Genomic DNA, 23,661 nt, shown 5'->3' with positions numbered 1-23,661 from the left:
GATTATAGTTTTGTATTATAGTGGGTGATATATGAAACATTTTCTTTCCAAGTGTACTAATGAGAAGTTGGATATAATGAAAAAAATAATCAGAATGAGAGCACTTTATTTTGAGGGTAAGTTGATTGATTCCTTTACATTTCACAGAAACATCACAAATGGTAAATAGACTCCTTAGAAGCATCAGACTTAGAATTCTGATGATTATTATCAGAAAATAATCTGATGCGGCAATGGTTGTTTTGATGGAAGAGAGGTGATGACAGGCTTGTCCAAACAGAGTTGTCTATTTTTAAGAGAAGCTCAGAGATAGTAAATGCCATAAGTGTATGCAAATAGAACTAAGCTGAAGGCTTTAAGTATAGAAAGTCAGTGAAGCTACTAGAAGATTACTAAACACAAAGATTTTGTGAAATTTCAACTAGTTAAAATACCTAAATAGGACAATATCAGATGTGTAGAGCAATTGTTTTTGGGCAGTTCTTAACGGAAAGCTGTCACTTCAAACTGTAGGAAGAACACAGATGTGTTCTGGGTCAAGGTACTCTTGAGGAGAACCTGAAGTTCCACTACCTAAAAGCTACCAGTTAACAGAACTTGAAGATCTTGCAGAGACCATGCTATTTTGATTGTACTTAGAAGATGAAAATGTGAAGTGTGACTGACCTTGAAAACCTCCTATTTTACTACCTTTGGATAGAAACCTCAGTGACAAATCTTGACTTTCAGCAAGCGTTGCTGCTTGCCTATGTCACTCTTTTTTGTTACACTTGTTCTCTCAGATATGTCCAGTGGAAGACAGATATATTTTACTTTTTTAATTGGGAAGAAGCTTGACTAATTACAGGCTTTAAACCAAACACTGAATAAATATCCTTTGATTTGAGGTTGCAGCTTATACATTCAGCTGCAAAGTATAATTTCCAGTGTGTCAATATAGAATTTTCTTGTAGCCATTATTAGGTAAGCTTAAATCCAATAGTTTTTACAGTTTGTGGTTTAATAAATTCATGTCCTTTTGTTATCTGGTGCTTTTTTGGTATGCTTACTTAAGTGTGCTTGGAGGTGTACTCCTGGGGGTTGGTTTTATCTGCAGGGAGAGTGCCAGAGAGGGAAGGAGAGTAATCATTTGCTCAAGTTCATGCTTTAGTCAGGAGGAAATACTTTGTGAAGTATTTTAGAAGGAAGTATCATGTAAATGGTGCATAACTTTTTTTATGAATTGGGCTCACAGCATGTAGGCCAGATGCGAGACTGCTATAGGGAAGCAGTAATGGGAGTTCAGAAGTTGCTTGTGACTGAAAACAATGGGGCAAACAGTAAAAGACTTTAATCTCAATTAAACCCAGTCCTGAGGCAGAGATGTTAATTTAACAGACTCCAAGACACCATTTATATATCCTGGTAATTTTAGTTCCCTGTATGTGATTAAGGAAGCAATTACTAGCTTTATGTAGAAAATTTTGCACAAGTGACATAACCGTTAAGGAAAAAATTGCTTAACTCCCAACTTGCACCATTTTTGGCTATTGGTTTCAGTGGTTTTGGCATAACTTTAAAAAAGGTCACTGATTTTGCTTAGTTTTGTAGTGTAAAAACTAATGAGGTGCTCTTTAAAAATTTTCTATGTGCCATATATTTGTAAAGATCTAAATTAGGGCAGCCTTAATTGAAGTGCTAAATGGAATATTTGTGCACAGTTGTATGTATGCCTTTTAAAGAAAAAAAAATAAAAACATTTTCCTAAATCATCTTCTAAATGAGTAAAGAGAAGTCTCTTTAATTATGATAATTAAAGCTCTCCAAGTGATTCTTGCAACTTTGACTAATAAGCTGTGCTTTATTTGCACATTGAAGTAAGAATTTTAAGAGCACTGTTTGCCTTAACACACCTTTTTCCACTTTTTACCAAAGGTCATGCTCTTAAACCACAAGTTGCTTCAATTTTTACATCATTTTTGGATGGACTGAAAAAATTCTACATCACAAAGGTAACTTTGGGGGTTTAATACTGTTTTGGAACTTTACATGCTATTCAGTCAAAGAACTTCCTGGTAGACTGTCTCTAATGTAGCTGAGTTTGAATGTAACAGATCCCACATTGTAGTATCAGATAACTCAAGATTCTTAAGGTGGTTTAATCAAAAAAGAGATTATATGTTTGAGGAGTCATTCCATGAGAGCTGTTGTCACTGATCGTATCTGTAGATGAGATTAATATGCCTTGTCTAATAATGAGTCACTGATGGAGCAAGACTGAAATCAGTTTATCTAACTTGAAGACCACTGATAATCAGTTAATACTGATGGAGCAGGGCTAACACTTTATCTTTTCCTCTTCCCAGATTTTACCATGACATGATATACCTTGTTACTACAATGAACTAGAATTTTAGGAGAACATCAAGATGCTTGCCTTGAATTGCTTATGTAAAGTGTTCTTAGAGTCTTTCTGGAACATCTCTTAATGAATACTCTTTAATTCAGAATTATCTGGTGCTAAAATTATTTCACCTAGGTTTTTATATTAAATCATTTGTCTTGTTACTGTGTTTTTTTCCCTCCAAATTAGCTAACGAGGGAGTTCCTGGGTATTCAAATTACAGCAAATAAACAGCATTATCCTGCTTTTAGATAACTGTTAGGAAGATGTAAACATTCCATTCTGGTCTTATAATATTGAGCGTCTTCAAGGAGTGGGCTTATTTGAGACTGTGGCTAATACTGATGATGTTGCTTTTTCTTGAGCTACTGAAATTGAAAATACCATGTGTCTTGGGACTTACTTTGTTAGGGAATACCTATTAATTCTAGAGATAGCCCAGAACTTTTGCCTGCCTTCCGAGATCTGCTGTAGTAAAGATTTTGGTAACAAGACAGCTGTTGGTTTGAAACAATCCTTGTTAGGAATACTGTCTGCTTCTGTATCTGGCAACAAGCATCACCGCTTCTATTTGAGATACTGTGTCACGAAGGGATGTTGTATGCCAATTCAAATTCTTCCAGCTCTGCAGCAGGAAAAACATGGAGAAATAAGAACAATGCTATGTTTATACTGATCCAGACAGTTTAGGTTGGTGACCAGTCTGAAGCTCTTATGTCACGGCTCAGTCCCCTGAGGCTGATACTGCCAGTGTTTCTGGGACCAAGATGCTCAAACCTGTTTTACACTTCATCTGTGAATTGCTCCCTGGGGAGGGGAGTAAACATCAGATTAACACTTCATTCTTTTATTGAAAAGAGTAGTTGTTGAACAGATGCCACTTAATAGGGATGAAGTCTTTCTCTTCCATGTTTACTCTTCCACATAGTTTGGGACTGTTCACTGATAGATGAATGTTCTAGGCATTGTTTGTCTACTAGTTCACACTGTAGCTAGTTCCTCCAGTGCCCCTTAAAGACAGCCATAAATTGTTACCTGAGCTTCACAGCCAAAAGATGGCAGAATAGACTGAAAGGATTCATGCTAGATGATAGACAAGTAGTTCTAGAACAAGGACTGTAAACAGCATCCTTTATTCCTGTCCTTGTAGTTTATCACTGTAGTAACAATAGTTTTCTAATTGTTAGCTATGCTGGTTTCGTAGGACTAATGAAAAAGATCCTTTTCCTTCTGAGATATATTCTGTTTCACAGTGGTTTTCATGATGCTATTCTGGTTTATTTTGGGGGTGGTAGGATACAGTATCCTTTTCAGAAATTTGGATGTCTATAACTGGGTCTTAAAAGCAGATTTGGCTGGAGGACTTAGCCACCCTGATACTTTGCCTCCATGCTGGTATTTTGAACCCTTCTGGTACCTTCAGTTAACTTCCAGTACCGTAAATCTATTCCATTAAGGGACTAATAAAAGGAATAGCAAGTCCCTGGGATTTTTCTCTGCATAGCTGTTGTGCATAAAGGATGAATTTGATTCTCTTGATTATTTATGTCACTTAATATAACTTTGATGCTTAAGTAACAAGTTACCACAAGCATAGTAGGCTGGAAAAGATGAATGCCACTGGGAAGGGAAAGGCTTTAAAAAAATAATTGTAGGTGAATATGCATATTAAGAATAGTTGTAAAAAATTTATTATTCAGGATACTTAAAAAGGGTAAAGAGTATTAAGCTTTATTATAACTTTATATTCCTCTTCATTCAATCTGAAACCTGCTTATTAGTGGTAGTTCACGGGAGCTAATTAATAACAGGGGCAAAAGAGGTATATATAGAAAATAAGGAAGGTGCTTTTTGGACCAGTTGCAGAGATGATTCTTGATTGTTACTCCTGAACCAAAGCCATACATACAGCCTCACTGCATTGCTATTAAACCTTTAATAGTTTCCTCCTCATTTTCACTGGGATATGTTCCCTCCCACAAGTTTAGAAGTTATTTTCCTTCCATAGTGCTTTTCCCAGCATAGGGATTATCTGGTACAACTCTTTTGAGAACAGTGACATATATGGTCATCACATTCATCTTCCTGCTTTAACACACGAATAGTTGATAGAATACAGGTGTCTCCCAAATGCTCAAAGCAGTTAAGACCTGTTCTTTCTTCAGCACTTGTAGGCAGTTTTTATGTCTATCCGGCTTTTTAACAGGAGAAAAAAGGTGACAGAGATAATAACTGTTACTTCAGTGGCTTGTGAATGTTGGTCCTGTCAAGGACAAACTTAAGATTATTTTGGGAGTGAATTTTTGAAAGATGGGTTTTTTGCTAATCTTTCCTCTTACTTGCAACACCACTTATTAACCAGAGCACATGCTATGTATTTGAAAAGTAAGAACTCGTTACTTGTATTCCAGCATATAACGTGAAGCTTTCTGTCTTTGCAGTTTAAAGGATTTGATCCCAACATACTGTGTGTAGCTACCTTGCTCTTTGAAGGTGACAGAGAGAAAGTTCTTCAGCATGAAAAGCAAGTCTATGATATTGCCACCAAGTTTGGGTATGCTTGTCAAAAAACCTTTTCATATGAAACTAAAAGTTAACTGTTCAGGAAAAAAAACACTGGATTGCCATATTTTAGTGATTATTGCATAGATATGTTCTCAATTTATTAGTTTGAAGTTGCAATAATCAACTGGCTACTGAATGTTCAATATATATGGCTTGTGCTAACTCTTAATGGGTAACTTTACTAGAAAATTTCAGCTCTGTATTGCAGAAAAATAAGTATTCGACTAAACATAGAATTAATGTTATTAAAATGGAAACTAGCCATTACAATAGCTTCTAGGAATGGAAATGCTTTGCAGTACTAGACTGTATTTTAACTGCAGAAGGGGAATACAAAAATCATATGGGTAATATTAAATCCTTGCAGAATTTATGTGAACATATGACTATAAGAAGCTTGCTCAAGAGGGTTTTGCGTTTAGTTAAAGGAATGCAGTGAATTTCTGTCCCACAGTCTGTTTTCTTGTTACAAAGGAACAGAAAATGTTCATTGGAACAGGCTGAATAGTGAGCAGGTAGCTTCTGTCCTGCTTTGATTAAGCATGACTGATGAAAACCATTAAGTGGGATTTGTGAAGTGTATACTTTTTTTCTTTTAACAAAGTTATTGCTAGTGTTATTAACTATTCAAATATACATAAGTATTGCTTTATGCATTTCAAGGCTATGCTTTCTGAAATTTGTTTTCATTGTGCTTTTATTCTACCACTTAAAATACCTTATAAAAATGGGATTTCATATGAGCAGCTTGCTAACATTCAGTGATAAGGATAATATTGCTGTTATCTTAAAGAGCACTTTATTTATTGTAATGTTGTATGCAGGAAAAGGCTTCAACTGTGAATCCTTTGTATTTTGGTATTTCAAGGTGATGAGTTGATAAGGGGGGATGAAACTTGTTGTGTGAAGTCTGTTAGAAGACAATGCTCTGTGCTGCTCAGTTAAGGCTTAGTTAAGTGTTTAATATCTTTTTTTTTTTTTTTTTTAGTTATGTCTTTTTTCCTTTTTTTTTCCCCTTTATTCATATCACTTACACTTTTGGGATCTCAAGTCAGTAGTCTTGCTCTCAGTGACCTGTAAGCATACAAATGAACAGATCCAACGCGCTTAGAAATGTTGCTACGTGTATTCCTGTAAATGAACATGGATGATATGTCTAGTTCCATTTCCCCTCTCTCTTTTGATGTTTGAAGACTTACTTTAGGATCACATTAAATGTTTTTCATTATTGTTCATCTCTTCAGACTATAAAAAGAGATGCAAAGAGTTATAGGTCTAGTCTGAAGTAACTTCTCATGTCTATTGAAGGTGACCCTACTACTTGCAGCTATTGTAATGCAGTTTAGACACATCTAAACTTACACATGTGTTTGATATCAAAGTATTATTTTGTAATTACTTTTGGAAACAAGTGAGTGCTTTGCTGGAAAATTAATTAAATTCTTGTTAATTGCAGTGGCTTGGCAGCAGGAGAAGATAATGGACAGAGAGGATATATGCTGACGTTTGTCATCGCTTACCTTCGGGTAGGTCACATTTTGTCTGCTTGCTGAAACTTTGTTTGGTTAATACAACAGAACAGTTTTTCTTTCGAAGATGCTTTCTCTGAAATCTAAATGCAGGTTGCTTTGAATGATACCTCAGTTCTCCCAGAGGTTGTATCTCTTCCATTTCTGACTAGTGTTTGCTCATGGAACTTCATCTTAAAACACCATAAAAACATAAATTTTTGTGCTCATTAAAAAAATAGTTCCTACTAAGGGTAGAGAAAATTAGATTGAAGCTTCCATTGGTTTATTTAGCAGTTGCTAAATAAACAGATCAGACTTACAAATCTACAGGTAGGTTGAATGTAGTTGAAGGCTGAGAGAGTACTCGAAATACTCATGTGCTCGCTCGTTTCTTACTTGTCTGTGGATATCTGTTCTTGGCTGTGGTTTGAGTCAGAATTCCAGGAGAAACTGACCTTCAGTCTGAACTGCTGCAGCTGTTCTTACGAATTTCAGTCCTGCTGTTTGAGAGCTCTTTTTTGAGAATAGCATGCACATCTTGAGTTACAGATTTTAAGTGGATTTTATAGTCAGGGAAAAATCACTGAGTTTCCCTTTATTTCATCAGGCTACATGTAAAATGTCCAAAAATGTTTGTCTTTATTCTACCTAGATACGAATTGCATTCCAAATAATTATTTCTATTAGGTATCATATTGGTTAGGACAACGGACTTCTTGGCTTGATGCTGCATTGATACAATATTTGATTAATGTAGGCATACTGACAGTCTGACAAGTTGTCTCACTGTAGCCATGACATCAAAATGTTTGTCATCTCTTTCTTTGAAGAGCTAACCTATTTCCATAACTACAGACTAATGTCACTGGGACAGATGGGTATTTTTGCTAAATAGACTTTCTGTTTTTCTCATAAGAGCTAACTGAAGTTCCTCAACTGTTAGTGGTGTAGCATAAATGAGATTCCCAGATGTTGATGCTGAATGTTACTGATAATTTCCTTTTTCTATTTATTAGGACCTTGGCCTGGATTACTATGTAATAGGAGAATCATTTGAGACATCTGTTCCTTGGGATAGGTAAACTGTGATTATTCTTTAGAATTGCTTAGAACTTGTACTTGATTTCATTCAAATTATTCCTAACTCATGTTTGCTCATGGGGAAACTTTATTTAATTTAGGCCTTATGTGTGGTGGAGGCACCCTGATGTGCCTCAAGTTTTGCACCTGTGTGTTCTTGCTAAAGTTGCTAATAAATTACATGTCAGGATTGTGTAAATCCAATATATGCAGGCATTCTGTGATATTTCAACTTAGGCTAGCTTACTGTAAGAAATTTGGGACTTGAAATTGCCCAGTTCAGAAGCTGGACAACAGTCAAAATAACTGTATTGTGTGATGAGCAGCCACATATGTGGGATCAGCAGTGTATTTGAAACAGGCAAGTTCATAGTGAAGGTTAAAAAAATTATTTAAATATATTTAAGTTTTTTCTTTCCCCAGTAACGCAGGGAAATGAAAACTGAAAACATAACTTTTTGTCCAAGAGTAAGGTCTTTTACCTAATCGGTTGGCTTAGAAGGGACCTTAGGAGCATGTAGTTCCAATCCCACTGCCATGGACAGGGACACCTTCCACTAGACCAGGTTGCTTAAAGCCTCATCCAACCTGACCTTGAACGCTGCCAGGGATGGGGCAGCCACAGCGTCTCTGGGCAGCTTGTGCCTCACCACCCTCACAGGAAATAAATTCTTCCCAATCTAAACCCTTAAACTCTTTGCAGTTTAAAGTTATCCCTTGCCCTATCGCTATGTGCCTTTGTAAGAAGTCCCTGTCCAGATTTCTTGTAGAGGCCCCCTTTAGTGACTGGATGACTGTTGTAAGGTCTCCCTGAGCCTTGTCTTCTGAAGGCTGAACAACCCCAGCTCACTCAGCCTGTCTTCATAGGGGAGGTGCTCCAGCCCTCTGATCATCTTCGTGCCTCCTCTGGACTCCAACAGCTCCACATCCTTATGTTGTGGACACGAGAGCTGGAAGCAGTATTCCAGGTGGGGTCTCCAGAATGCAGAGTGAAGGGCTGAATCCCCTCCCTCCACCTGCTGGTTATGCTGCTTTTAATGCAGCCCTGGATATGGTTGGCTTTCCGGGCTGCAAGCACATGTTACCATGTTTAGAAATAATTAAAGCAAAACAGGTATGGCATATGACCAGGTTTAATAGCTCATTGCCATATGTGAACTATAACATTTCAAGCTGGCAAACTAGTGATTCCTATCCCTTGAGAAAAAGAGCTTTCATTACCTATTCTACCTCAGCAAACTTACAGGAGAGGTACAGAAAAAGCAATACTAGTAAAGTCTTGATGAGGACTATTCTTGGAACAAAATCTAAGCCAGTTAAAACAGATGATTGCCTGCTAGAACCTGTTTTTTATTAGATTATGCTTTTCTGAAAAAATTGTTGAAGTTGTGTTTTTAGGAAACTGTATAAGAAGATATAGTAAGGGTTTATATTCAATATGTGTTTTGTTGTAGGGTTTTGGACCTTTGTAGGAATGTAAAAGAAAGGATAGTAAGAGAATGCAAAGAAAAGGGTGTTCAGTTTGCTCCTCTTTCCACCTGCAGGTAAGCCATGCAACAACCTAAATAATTTTTTGAATCTTTGATTAGTAAGAAAACTAAGGCAGAGGACATCAAACTTGCTAGCTAGTAGGTAAAGTGCATCTATTAATGATATTACAAACACTAGTAATCTTGATCTTCCTTTTTAACCTGCAAGTGGACTACATGGATGAGTGGATAATTCAAGAGATTAGTAGCACTTGATTAGTCTTGATACTTGCTCTTGTTGATATTCATGAGACTTGAGTAAGTCCACCCTTTTAAATAAGCCAAGTAACTTTTGGAATTGTGTAATGTCATGTAGTGGCTGGCTTAATACCGTAAAGCTTTGTTTGTAATGCAGTTCTCTTTGACAGGGTGACACAGACTTACGATGCAGGTGCATGCGTCTACTTCTACTTTGCCTTTAACTACAGAGGAATTAGTGATCCTATTCATGTCTATGAACAAATTGAGGTAATGTATATAAGGGCGATAGTTAAGGGAGAAGGAGAGAAACTGATATCCTATAATATATGCTGAACACATTGGCCAAGCTAACTGAATTTTTCGGGAAGGATCTCCAAAGTCTGTTTGTAAAGCTTTTAGCACTAGCAGCTAGGGAAAGAGGTGCACGCTAATAGTGCATCAAGTAGAGAAAAGACTACCAGGTGAGTATGTCAGACATCAGCTTATGAGTGAAGTGTAGGAAAGCTTGAACTGGAGTTTGTTCTTGGATGGCAAAACTTATCAACCATAAAACCCAAATCCATGGGAAACAAGACTTTCTTAGTTTCACTATTTTCAAAGCTACTTCTTTCATGTAATACTCAATTAGTCTTTGAAATACATGGTAAAGCTATCAAGATACCAAGATCTTTTATTTACAGAATAATAAATGTGAGGGCCTTTCTTGTGCTATTTTAGAGAATTAACTACTATAGTTATTCCTGTTTAGGCCTAGATAAACACTGGTCTAAGTCTGCTGTGTTAGATTTGTTGTAACAGATGCCATTTGAAATGTGTTGGCTTTCATAATGTTTACTTGGTAAATCCCCACTTAAATTTATCTGCACACTCGAATTAAAATGCTTACCTGGGTTGCATGCCCTTGATAACTTCTGAAACCTCATACATCTGTGTAAATTAGTACCATAGCAACCATTTGACTAACAACAAAAATCTTGCGCTTTTGCTGTTGAATAAGTATTTTCTCTTTCAAATTTAGAGGGCTGCTAGAGAAGAAATACTTGCCAATGGAGGTAGTCTGTCACATCACCATGGAGGTAATGTTTTCAGTCTAATATTAGTGTCTTCAATATTGCTAAATATTCATGACTACATAAAATAGTTTGTAATTGAACTCTGAAAAATATTTTACAGGCATTAACTAAAATTACTGGGGGAGAAAAGGGGAATTGCATCTCCTGGCATTCTTCCTAGGAATTTCATGTGCGTTTGCCAGATTTCCAGGTCGTATGTTCCTAGACCTTATTTGCTTGATGTCAAATCACACAATATGGTGTATTTATGAGCACCAGCCTCAAATCTTTTATAAGAAGTCTGTAGGCTTTGTGAGAACCTGAAAATGTAGTTGGTCAGTGTGTCTTAAGCAGCTTCTTCTGACCCTCGTGCACAGATGTATTCAGTTCTGAAGACCTCAAGTTCACAGTTTTAAGATGGCTTAGTAGCTGTGGCTAGGTAAAAGCCATTAGCCTTAATTCCAAAGCACTTAGTGAAATAGTGCATAAAAGAGCTACTGACTTGAAATGGGCTATATTGCAATCTACCATTTGTTGCATAATTGTTAGGGAAGTACTGATATTATTGGAGTGTTATTATTCAATTTCTTTTCTTGGAGTTTGGAAATTACTTGTCATGAGTTATTAGCCTCTTTGAAAACTATTTTGTGCTTTAATATTAGGAACCTATGTCATGTGTTAAGGGATGCTTTGTATACCTTATGTATGCTTTTCCCACATATTCAGATAGCCTAATTTGATTGCATGTGTCCTGTACAATGCTGCATACTCGGATATGTGCAAGACTTGTGAATTCAATTTGATTTGTGCAGCGAGCTTCTTAAGTGCAGCTAACTGGTGAAGTTAATGTATTTCTTTTCTCTCCTCTCTTGGAGTGTTGTCTGGTAACAGAAATAAAAGCAAAGAAGTAGTCTAATAGTATGAAACTAGATAAAAAATGTTGTGATTCTAATAAAGCTCTGTGTGTGTGAAAACTGAAAGACAGAAGCTGTGCCTTAAAACATAATGTCAGCTTCCTGGACTTGAAACCTTTAGCTAGGGCTGTTTTCAGATATCTAGCTTTGTGATAGAAATTGAAATTGACTCTGGTTTAGCAGTATCAGGATATTGAAAGATGTGTAGATGATGATAACATGAGTGAAAACTGCTTCAGGATTTTTTAATATGCTCTTATTTTCCTCTGATTAAATCTTTAATATGGTGGTACATTGGACCAGTCAGTTCTTACACATGGGATGTGAAATTACCTCCCTGATGTACTGTTGTGCTCTCCCCTGCTGTGGCAGCTGTATTTTACTGTGCCTAGCATTTTACCCATTAACTTGCATGCAGCTGGAGCTTGTCATGTGTTTGGAGGTACTTGCCCTTACCATATGAAACCTTGCTTACTGCGTATGTTGAACAAGAAAAAAAGCTATACAGTGTTCTAAAACCCTTGCACATTTGAGCTTTCTGGCTCCACAGATACAGAAAACTTGTTTTTTGTTAGACTTCTGCTGCTGTTGTATGCATGACTGCCTCTTATACGAATACATATTTTCAGCTCTGGGTGGTTTTGTCTGGCAGTTCATTGTGTATGATATGCAAGATTCATTTTTTCCAGTTCTTAGCAAAAGTGCTGCTGAGAATTACTCTAACAGTATTAGTTTTATTTACTGACCTTCAGGCCCTGTCATTCTTGGCACTGCTAAGACTACTCTAGTGTGTGGGGTAAAAGAAAATACTGGTGCAATTTCTTGTAGTATTTGTCTTGTAATTGTGATTAATAACAGTTGTTTTCGCTATCTGGAAGCAGACAGGCTAGTTTGTCTGCCTACAATCACACTGTGATAAATGGAGCTATTTTAACTCTGGTTTTGTGTATCAAAGAAAACAGATGTAGTCTGCGACTCGAGGCTATAGGAAATACAGAGCCTGCTTAAGTCAATCTTCATACACTCCTTGAGTGAAGAAGTGGTCATATATGACAGTTTCAGATGGTTAAAGCTCTAAATTACATCTGGGAAGTACTAACTGTAGGTAGATGCATAGCTACAATTACAGTTAGAACTGAAATAATGATATTTTTAACTTTATGAAGAGTCATTTCAGAAAGACTTGACTTTGGATTCTGTTTTAATCTCAGTGTCTCTTCTCCCCTTCATCCAGGCTAATGAAAAATATTGTAACTTTTAGGCAAGACTCTCTAAAGGTAGCAATACTGTGAGAAGATTTACATGTGTGTCCTCCCTTAGCCCCCCTGATGAGTTTTGAGACTTAAAATTTGTAAGAAGCATAACATTTTTTGTTAATGGATTACATTAATGATCACACCTTGCAATACGTAAGAACAACATCGCCACAGAGAAAGTGCAGAAGTGTATCAATATCAGCCTTCTACAGGAAGCATCTCATGGACGCAAGAAGCTGTAGTGAAGACAGACAGATACATCTGTGTAACAAATTTATCCTTTCGGTGTAACAATTACTTATTTTGGTGTAGAATATGCAGATTATATTTTTTATAAATCTGCATAGAATTTCTATGATATTACAACTTAAATGACTAATCAAATTGTCCTTTTTGAAGTCCTTCTCACTTTCAACTTTTAAATATTTAAATCTAATTGGTGTCATGGTAGGAATGGCTTTCCTACTTTAATGTTAGCATTTAACACTTGATAAGGTTCTGGATTATATAATGAACTAGAACTTACATTTAGGAAGAATCAGAGAACAAAGAATGTTGCTATAAAGATACACCCAAAATGCACAGCTGATCAGATAGGCACTTCTTATGCAGGAGGAATTCAGCCATTCTCTGGTATGTCAGAAATTGAGCCATATAGAGGAGATACCAGGTATTTTTATGATCCTGACAGTCTTGTTTAAGTGTGGCAGGTCTGTTGTTAAATTTGTTGTGAACAAACTGCTGAAAGGCTTAGTGGTTTTAAAGTAATGTTTAATGTGTGACTTTGAAGTAGTGTCTTTTGCCTTCTTTTTCCATTTTACCTAAATGATATGTCATAACGTGACTTCGTAGAAGTTTTTGAAAGGCACTTCAAAATCAGATGTTCTAGTTGTAGCATTCCCCTTGTCTCCATTTCCTACAGGAGATTTTTACAGTCTTGATTATAGTTTTCACCTTACCTTGCCTTGACTATGTCCTATACTTAGGAAAGGGATAGTGCGTATCTCTGAACACAGTTTGATCCTTCAGCTTTTCTGGCAGTTGAGTATCTTCAGATTTGAGAGTCACGTAAGTAAGGGCTGCTAGAGCCAATTAGCTTCTAGTAACTTAGCATTTGAAAAGCAGCATTAGGAATGCGAATTTCTTGTACATACAAGGTTAAGTTTAGATAAATGATTCTCTAATCATTAGCACAAGCCTTAAAACCACCCATATGATGGGTCACACCTTGCATTCTTAATTCCTGTTTCATAAAATACATGCTTTTTTGTATACATAATTTGTGAGGAAGTATCAGTAGATATGGTTGCTATATAAATACAATTATAACCCCTTAAGAGTACAGCATCAGAAGGGAGCTGGCTGGTTTTGGGCCTGATTTATTCTATATTACCAAGCTAAGCACTCGTGTAAAACTAAGAAAGAGTATAAAAAATTCATGATAGATTGTTTCCCTTGCAGGGAGTGTTTTAACTAAAACTGGTTACTTAAGGAAGCAATTACCAGCTTATGAGTTGAGGAAAATACCCCCATTTAGCCACTTAAAGTAATAGAACTCATTTTCATCCACTTTCTAGACAAATTGACTAGAGTAAAGGTTAACCAGGTAGACCCCGTTCCATATGTTTAGGTATAGTATCAATTTCCTGGCAGTTTATGTAGAAAAACTAAAAAAAAGAGAAAAAGTAAAAAAAACACCCAAACAAGCAAAAAAAAAAAAAACCACAAAAAAACCCCAACCAATCAAAACAAAACAAACCACAAATGCAAAAAAACAAACCAAACAAAACCCCCCAAACAAAGCAAACAAGAAACCCACCCACCCCCCACCTTACCGCATTCAGTTGTGTGTTTGACATTGGAATTCTTTGGCATCATTAAGAGGCTGTGGCTTAACTATACACTGAAGTAATTAACCCATATAAACTACAAAATCTGGAATTATAAAATTCCCTTATGGGGAAAGTTGAACACATTTTCTCCTCTATGCAGGAACATTATCTTCTTACTTGGAGACTGATTTTTTAAAACCAGATACTTTCATTTTAAAACCAGAGCTTGCTGTACTGATTAGATTTAGTTTAAACTGTGACATTTGTGAGGCCTGGAGGGTAACCTTATGTGATAAGGCAGTTGTATTTTTCTTCTCAGTCAGTTGAGAGTCTTAATAAAATAGGCATCTTCAGTGCCTTTTCCACCAAAGAAATGCAAACAATTTTGATTCATCAGCATCTTAGTTGTTTAGATATCAAGTGAAAATGTGGAAGATGTTACAGTGATTGTAATTGTTAATTAATTATGTAGTAGATGTCAGGTATGCTGGTCCAATATATTCCACCACTACCAGAGTATTAGATCAATTCACTGACCTTTCTCAGTATTGCAGCTTTCTCTGGAAGTGTAATAACCTCTTCAGCAGTTTCTAAGAGTGGAGAGATGCTTTCAGTCAGCTTCAGTAAGAGCCCCATCCTTATGACCTTTTTGCTGCTTCTTTTACAAAGCTATTGTTTTGCAGTAACTGTCTCTGAGTTGAAAGGGCTGGAGCAGAGAAAGTCTAGAGCCATGTGCAGTGCCACTATGGCCTGTTTCCATTGAGACCACACACTGCTATACATCTGCTCTGCATGGGTGTAGAATCTCTCCTGGGTTCCACCAGTTACATTAAAACTTTCCTTACAGGACTGTTCATATGTGTCCAAGTACTTTATATTCCAGAAGTGAGAAAAGCAATTGCTGCCTGCTGTTTGCTAGGTACATCCTTGGCAGCCAAACATTTTGCAGCTATCCAAAAACATTTTCAAGGATGAGTAAGTGTAACTTTTATGACCCAGGAGAGCTATACTCCCATTTTACCATCTTTGTGGCCAGCAGGTATGTGCTGACTTGACAAGTAGTTACTTGTTAAGCTACTACAAATTCATTGTACAACATTATGCTGATTTGAGAACCTTAATAATATTACGATGTATCATATAGAATCAGGTGAATTTGGTCTCACTTTTTAACTGGGAAAAGTATACAAGGCTGATAGTCTGTAAGTGGTAGATGCTTGCAGAAAACCTGGTTCTGTGCATTGTTGCATGTCAGTTCTAGATAAATGGCATCATCTAGGCCTAAAACTAAAACGTCTACTTTCTGTAGGCTGGAAATAGAAAGGCGGTTTTCTCTAGTCTGTGGTAAGATTAGGTTTAACAGATCTTTTATTACTGGGGAAGCTTATGCTTCCTTATGAGCTGTTCTTTGGCTAGGCTTAGAGTGGAGTTCAGCTACTTTACCACTTAGAGTTATTCTCATCATTTACTATTATGGCATTTTCTTCTTTTCCCTTCTCATCCTTGAAGCTAATTGGATCATCCTGTGGAGAAGGAGGAGAATACTTAGAGGGCAGCACTAACCCAAAGTGAAACAAATATAAACATTGCTTTTCTAAGTGGTGCTCTCAGGTGCACAGAGCCTTTGATTCACTTGGTCTATTTTTCCATTTAATCAGATGGACCAGTGTAGAATTCAAAGAGTGAAATTGCTTCAGTGCTTTTTAACTAACTAATATGAAAACTTGAGTAGCTGAGAAATCCATGTACATCTTATTGATGTGAACAGTAGGAGCAGAGGCTCAACCCACTGCTATCAAGGGGTTAAAATCATTTCAGTGAAGATGTTTATGAAGGACTGCTGGTAACTGTAGTAGAGCTTTTTTTCTTTCCAGTTCACTAATCAAATGTATGGTAGATTTATTATTGCAAAAATGTAAACCATAGAAAATTTGACAAGATAGATGTGTAAATTATCACTTTGACAGAACTAATGATGCACTCCAAACACCTTCTGTTTTCCAGCACTTGGTGAGCGACTTCATTAAATATGCAACAACTGTGTGGTGCTGCTCAGACAGTAGTTCAGTTCCTTGTGGAATTGCATTATTACTGGAGGTGTAAAAGAGGCAGGCATGCTAGCTGTTGGGCATCCTGCTGTGATTCTAATGTGCTCCATCTTGTTGGAGCAGTTGTTTGCAGTCTTTTCAGGACAATTACATCCATAACCACAGGACACATTCACTGAAACTATATTACAGATAACAGTTGAGAATGGTAATGACTGTTCTTCACCTGCTTGTATAAGAGCCAGTGTGAGTGACCTGAGGTGATGGTCAAGCCACATCCATGATTCTTTTTTTGTAGCTGTAGTATTAAATTTCCCCAGATAAAATTTAACTACATCAGCATGCTCAGACAGTCACATTGTAGTGATGGTGCATTTACAGATGGGCTTTTGTTTTTGGTTTTTTTTCTTGAGCTGGGATGCAGAATACAACCAGAGTACCTACCACATGACAAATTATTTTGTCCTTCAGTTATGATCTTCACTCTTGACACACATGCTGCTAATAGTAGTTTTCTAGCAAACTGCAAATTTCATTCTTTCTCATGTTATTTTCTTTTCAGTTGGCATGTGACTAGCTCATATTCCTTAAGGTATAAACAAATATACCCTGTTCTCCAGAGGTGTCCCTGTAATTTATTATTCTGATGAGAGTTTGATGGTTACCCTGAGAACAGGGCACAAAAGATGGCTTGAATTTAGCTTCAGATACTCTTAAAGCATCTGTCTCTCAAACCTTTACTATATCGCTTCATATTGACAAATGGATTGTGTTTCAGGCTGACAAGTTAAATGCTAGAGTGTGCTTAATGAAAAAAATGTCCTTTATTTTGAATGATCTGTTAACTCAGAGTTGATAACTTGGTTAATTAGTAAGTGAACACTTGGCCATTTAACAGGACTATTGTGAGAGTTTAGTGAAATGAGTTTTTAAATGGCTGGTGTTTCAGCCTTCCTTTGTATTTGGTATATGTTGTGAATATACATTTTTAGATGAAAAAATAATCTCTTATGTAATTAATGATTTGAGCAATTTCCAGCCTGTGTAAAAGTTTCTGAATGCAACATTTTGTGTTTTTTTTTTAAAGTAAGTTTTAAGCTTTCTGCTTAGCAAACACTTTAACTGTTTAAACCAATACTGGGTTAAGTTAGGTTATGTTTTTACTTTAAAGTAATCAAGGGGTTCTTCTATTTAGTAATCCCCTGTACAGTTTCCTACTTAAAATTAGTTCGGTGGCTTTTTAAAACTTATTATCAATTCCCTATTTTAATAGAGATTTCAGCCTAAACTTCATCTGAATTTCATAGTTTCTAAAGAAAGTAGACAGTGTGGAACACAGTCTTCCTCTGGGAGTATGCTGAGCTTAATGAGCTTGATAGTCTGGTGGGCTCAATAAATCAAATAAAGCAAAACATTTCTCATTTTTGAATAAAAGCATTTATCACACAGTGTTTATTCATTCATGGTCACAAGATTTATTGGCTCCTACAATCCTGTCATATACTGAAACACTTTGTTTTTGTTTTTCCAGTAGGCAAATTGCGGAAGCGCTGGATGAAGGAGAGCATCTCTGATGTTGGCCTGGGAATGCTGAGATCTGTTAAAGAATATGTGGACCCCAATAACATCTTTGGAAACAAAAATCTTTTATAAAGCCCTGCACAAGCTGATGTACTAAAACGTCTTCAAAATTACTGTTGAAAATCCTCCACTTTCATTGTACTGATATCCCAGTAATCAAATATAACATAGACTAAACTTTAAAAACTAGTGACTTCATTTTTTTTTTTTTGCTACCTTCTTCCCCTCCCCCCAATAAAGTGTAATCATCACTGTTAATGTTTATGGATTTTTACTTACCATGCTCTTACACTTTGTGCCCAGTGGGTTGTTTAAGAGTTATAACCAAGCAGGAAATGCAAACTTGGTTTTCCAAGTTTGGTTAGGCAACACAGTTGACAGTAGTTTCAATGCTGGATGCTGCCAGATGTTTCTTACTAAAGCCTCCCCTGCAAGGAGAACAAAGACTGACAACAGTATTTTCTACAGAAGCAGCTGCTCAACCCAGCCTCTTGCTAAAGGAAAGCTGCTAAAGAGACAGATGAGAAAACACCAAGGAGTACTTCACTGTACTGGAGGATTAAGTGTGTAAAAGGCTTGTAACCAACCAACACTTTCAGTACAAATGTAAGTCAAAAAAAGACTATGTAAGTCAAACTGTGTCTAAAAACTCAGTAGTCTCTCACTGTAGTCCTATTGGGAAATCTTACACGATTGAGCTGATCTGAGTTGTATTTGCATTGCTGGGATAATCTTAAATTAACTGTAGGTCAGTCACTAAGTTTTGTACAATGGACGTTTCTCACTGTATGTTGAAAACAGGTTTGTAACAAAACTTTGTGTTCATCTGTACTTCAGTCCTAGTGTGTATGGGTTTTGCTCCTGTTTATTTTGCAGAGATGCAAAATAATCTTTTTTCAGTTAAAAATAATGTTTTGGCTATTCAAACGAAACTGCCCGGCACTGTCTTTTGAAACAGTCTTAACAGTTTAATAAAACATTTAAGTGGACAATATACTGTCACCCTGAAAGTGAGGTTTCCCTTTTTAGTTTTGTACACTTTCGTATGGCCTTTATGAATCATTCACTTCATTAGTAGCCACAATTTTAATTGTCCATTAAACTTTAAGAAAATAAAATTTTTTCAGCAGTATTGTGTGAGAATAAGCATTTTTACACTGAAACTTGAATGTTAATCAGTAAAACTAGAAGTATTTATCAATACTCATGATCCATTTTTAAGGTGGCTTCTTTTCTTAAATTATACAACTTTTTGATAATTAATGTATATGACTGCATAGGATGGAAAAAATACAGACTACCCTCTCTGTAGGCAACTGCTTCACGGCTATAGTGTCAGTTTGGACACCTTTTGTATTGGTAGTGCCCTTAATGAGGAGAAAAAATGAAATTGCATTTTGTTTTTAAACTATTTTAGAATACTGTCTAATTAGCTCTCAGTTTTGGTAATATACTAAAAAGATTATAAAATGCTTGAAAACTACTGCATATCAGACAACTTTGAACTTGTTTAAAGGCCAGTTTCAATGCTACAGTTTAAATTATCAAAAAATGTGAACACTCAAAACCACTTTAAAATGCATGCTCTCAAGGTACATAAGGAAAAGTTTTATGATCCACAAGTCACGAAACAGAATATTAATGTTATATTTTCAATGCAGCTGGATTTATTTCAAATGGGATTTGTTTCACATTTCAACATAAAAATATATCATTTTGTATTTTTGCTTCTGGCCCCCAGAGTTCATATTTCGGCAACAATGAGAACTATACAGTAGTCTGGTTTAGGAAGCCGAGTCTTTGCACTGTGGTTAAGTGTTCCTTAACACTGGTGTCTCAGCAAAGTTTATGCAAGGGACTTCTTTATCTTGCGTGGTGCGTTATGGTGACTACATGGCCACAGCTGGTGTCTTGCCGATGACTTGTATTGCTTTGACACAGAGACCTTTCTAGGAGTTGGTAAATATAAAAGGTATTTATGTGCCTCAGTGAAAGTATATGTCTAACTATGAAGAATCAATTTTGACAAAGTGTGTGAAGCCTTTTTACAGAATAACAGCACAAACATAACTAACCCAGGTAGTTGCAGCTCAGTAATACCAGTCTCTTATGATTTTGACATAAGTACAACACAACTCTACTTAATTTTCTAACTATGGTTTCCTTACTCCTTTTCTGTATGTAAAGATACATGGGCAAAACCGCTTATATTCTACATTTCTAACCTTTAAGTAGCTACTGGCTTCTGAAGTGATTTAAAATGCAGTAAAGATTTTTACTGCATGTCAGTTGTCCTATGGGAAGGTGAAATACCAGGCTGTAAGGGTCCCAAAGCAATGTCACTGGATAGCTCTGAGGAAAAGATTAACTACAACTGTAATGGCTATTTTCTTTTTCTTTTCTTTTTTTCTAATGGCCACTCTCTTGTTGTCTTGCTGAATATTTTTCGATCTTACAAACCGGTCAGAGCTTGTTGAAACACGTGTATTGTTGATTTGTCTTTAACTTCACATTTAAATTCATGACCGAAGTAGAGGAAAGCGTCAAGTTTAGGAGACCTGGATACACATGCATCATTACCAGTCTTCCACTATTCTTGTGTATTCTCTATCTCTTTCTAAAGATTTCACTTCCCTTAGCTGCAGCCTGTTCAGAGGTGGAGTTTGATCCATGCAGATCAGAAGCATATCTTGGCATAACACATTACTTTTTCATTTACTAAACTGTTTTGGCTGTATGTAAGTTGCAAGCAGTTTTAATTAATCCTGTCATGACTTCCAATTACTCATTTACTCATGAATTCTAATTCTGCTTTCTTTGAAGTGGGAAAGGTGCAGAGTGAGTATGGTTTGACTGTGCAATGTATTTACATTAGAGAGACCTTTATAAAAGTTTTGAGGGGGAAGAAGAAAATGTTAGAAATTGGTCCAGGGTCTAAATCTTACAGTCAAAGAAAAATGTGACTCTTCTTGCATAACTTACAGTATATTTCTGAGTTAGAGATGTCATCTTTGCTTTACAGCTGTGAACAGAGGCTGTGCCAAATAGTTCTTCCATAGCAATGTTAATTAAGTGAAACAAATTTCAAAGGCAGGGATACAGTAGCACTGAAATCCAGAAAACAACAATTTGCTTCTCAATCCTGGAAATGTTTGTTTACCAAGGTAACTTAACTTTCTGCAAATAAAGCCAAACTTTGTCATTTTAGTGTGAGATTAACTGTAAAACATCAATTGTAATGTTAAGAGAATAAAGAACCTTATATTATTAATAAAAAGATGGGCCTAAACAATTACGTGGTTCTGTGATGAAACTAAACAAATATATTCTACTAACTTGTTGTATTTGGTTCACTTTAACTTGATGGTGAGCTCTTACCTAAGGAAGACTATTAAGAAGGTTCTGGCACTTTCAGAGAGAAATGAGATTGAATTTGTAAATGTATGCCAATAGAAGCTTTGCTTTTGTGTCCCATGTAAAGCAAAATGAGAAAATGAGAGCATTTCAGTGAAGGCAAACAACCAAATGAACACCAATCTACTCAGCTGAAAAAATTTACTTCCTCGGTATTCCCTGTTTGGGCAGCAGAGGGACTGCATTCAACTTCTCTAGGAAAGTTCTCCCAATATAATACAGGAGCATACCTTGTCTGATTTAGCCTTCCCATATTTCAAAGACCCATTGTATTATGCTATTGCAAAGAGGTATGCAGTGTCCTGCTGTTGATCTCATTTAAAACCTCCTTGTTACACGTCCTGGAATCTACTTAAAAGTTCAGTGTGCACAAATGCATCACATGTGACCAGAAGAGTTGTTTCTCAGTTATCTGCTTCATTGCCATAAAGCCTTTATGCTCTTTGAGCTAAAATGGCTGAAATCGTGTCTCGCTTGAAGAGTTATTGAATTGTCTTAGTTAATGCAGTTTCTTCAGTGCACATTGTTAAAAACCCACAAAAGTCATAGCATGCAGGTGACAGGCAAACTAATGACACGGTTCAATTTGTACAACTATAACAATTTCTCAGTATGATCCAGATTTCTTCCGTGTGCTTGTTCACAGGAAGGCAAAAACTACCTGACATCAAGCATTTTATTTGTGTTCCCCTTTTACTAAGAGCATAAATATGCAGGTTTTTTTACTTGGATCTAAATAGCCACAATTTGAAGGAGATCTTAGATGATGATATACTTGTCTCAGGATGACAGCCAGATTCCATCAATGTTCTCTTTGTTTAAAAGAAGTAAATTTTATAAAAACTTAGACCTGAACTCACAGCTGTGTAAATACTACGGCTCACTGTTTATGGTTTTGTAGTCCCAACACTGATTCTGAATTCCACATTACCTTTAACGTAATTGATGTCTTTCCCTAGCCACTTTATGGAGACCAGAACTGGCAGGTAGTTGCTTTGTTTGGGTTCAGCCTCAAGGTCTGTTGTGGTGCTCAAGAGCAGAGGCGGTCAATGATACCTTTCAAAAATGTTTGCCATAATGTCTTTGAAAAATACTAGTGCTGTCCTTTTGAAATTAAAAATTAAGTTTCAGAAATGTGGGTTATAATATTTAAAATTGTATTGTTACTTGCAATAGTCACCAATACAAGCTGCAATAACATGTACCTCTACTGAAATGCTGTGAAATGTCTCATTTATGAATTTGGTTTTGCCCTTTGGCAAAATGAAGCATTGAACTTTTTATGGGAACTTTATGAATGTTTCATTTTAATTCAGAATAAAGCTAAATTTGTTTCAATTGACTGTTCAGCAATTCCAATATGACATTCCTATTTGGGTAGTAGTCAGCCTATTTCTACCTTCATGGTAGTATTGTATTAGTGTGTCCCCCACACACATATGGGGACATAGCAGCTTTTAAATTAATGCTTTTTTTTGTAGTACTATAAAGTATCATAGCAACCTTCTTAAAGGATAAAGCATACTGATCTCTGCAGTGAAGTTGTGTGTATGCAAAAAGATGATGGACAAAACCTGATGATGTGACTGTAATGCAAAATTTAAGCTGATGCTTTTAGAGCTTCAGATTAAATTAGGAAATAAGTGAAAAATGGTTTTGTTTAAAAATCGCGTTTTAAAATTAAAGTATTTTCTAATGATGACGAATGTCAAGTGATCATTGCAACTTTGCAGTTCAGTATCATCTGACTTGTCCTAGTGCAGCTGACCTCCTGAAGCAAAACATAAAGGGGGTGGTCTCAAGACAGGGTTTTGATAAAGCTGCTCCAATTTCAGGCTGTTGGAGGAGTTTGGCTCTGTGCCCATGACACTGAGACTGTGGATTACTGGTGTTGCTATTGCATCAGTCAGTGCTAGCTTCAGCAATATAATATTCAAAGCCATTTGAAGACAATGGATGGCATTGATGTTACATACTAAATGAAGTTCAGCAAATACTGAAAGCATAAAGGGCTGTCTGCTAAGTTCAGTTATGCATAAATGGATATTGATAGTGGCATTGATGAATGCAGTCTTGACTAGATGCAAGCCTGAGGATGTGGGAGTAATGAGAAGGTACAAACACAGCCGTTGACCTCTCTCCCTCCCAGCCCCTGGCAGCAGCCAGCAGTGTTTCCTGTCTCACTTAGTTCCTGCTGCTGCAGAGCAGGAAATCCTGGCTGCCCAGAGGCAAGGGTTAAAAGCCCTTCTGAAACATGAAGTGACACACATGCTCACCTAGCAAATACATAGCAGC

At 36.5% G+C, this 23,661-nt stretch overlaps 1 protein-coding gene across 10 annotated transcripts in view; it reads left to right on the top strand.

Moving 5' to 3' along the window:
* AGPS (alkylglycerone phosphate synthase) overlaps positions 1-22,704 on the top strand; it is an 82,489-nt gene extending 59,785 nt beyond the window's left edge. For 9 of the 10 annotated variants that reach the window (XM_061379568.1, XM_061379607.1, XM_061379641.1 and 6 more), the window contains 8 exons: positions 1,915-1,991; positions 4,825-4,937; positions 6,405-6,474; positions 7,476-7,537; positions 8,994-9,083; positions 9,437-9,536; positions 10,288-10,345; positions 17,903-22,704. In XM_061379568.1, the coding sequence (XP_061235552.1) occupies positions 1,915-1,991; positions 4,825-4,937; positions 6,405-6,474; positions 7,476-7,537; positions 8,994-9,083; positions 9,437-9,536; positions 10,288-10,345; positions 17,903-18,024 (692 nt within the window). In that variant the 3' untranslated portion in view covers positions 18,025-22,704. The remainder of the gene's footprint in view (positions 1-1,914; positions 1,992-4,824; positions 4,938-6,404; positions 6,475-7,475; positions 7,538-8,993; positions 9,084-9,436; positions 9,537-10,287; positions 10,346-17,902) is intronic. The other variant, XM_061379576.1, reaches the window with a different exon arrangement.
* Positions 22,705-23,661: the final 957 nt, after the last annotated feature.

This window comes from Neopsephotus bourkii, unplaced genomic scaffold, assembly GCF_033783945.1.
Source record: "Neopsephotus bourkii isolate Nb327-2 ecotype Australia unplaced genomic scaffold, CSIRO-AGI_Nbou_v1 NB_196, whole genome shotgun sequence".
NCBI classification, from domain to species: Eukaryota; Metazoa; Chordata; class Aves; order Psittaciformes; family Psittacidae; genus Neopsephotus; species Neopsephotus bourkii.
The sequence above is the reverse complement of the archived record's forward strand: the minus strand, read 5'-3'. Positions and strand labels throughout refer to the sequence as shown.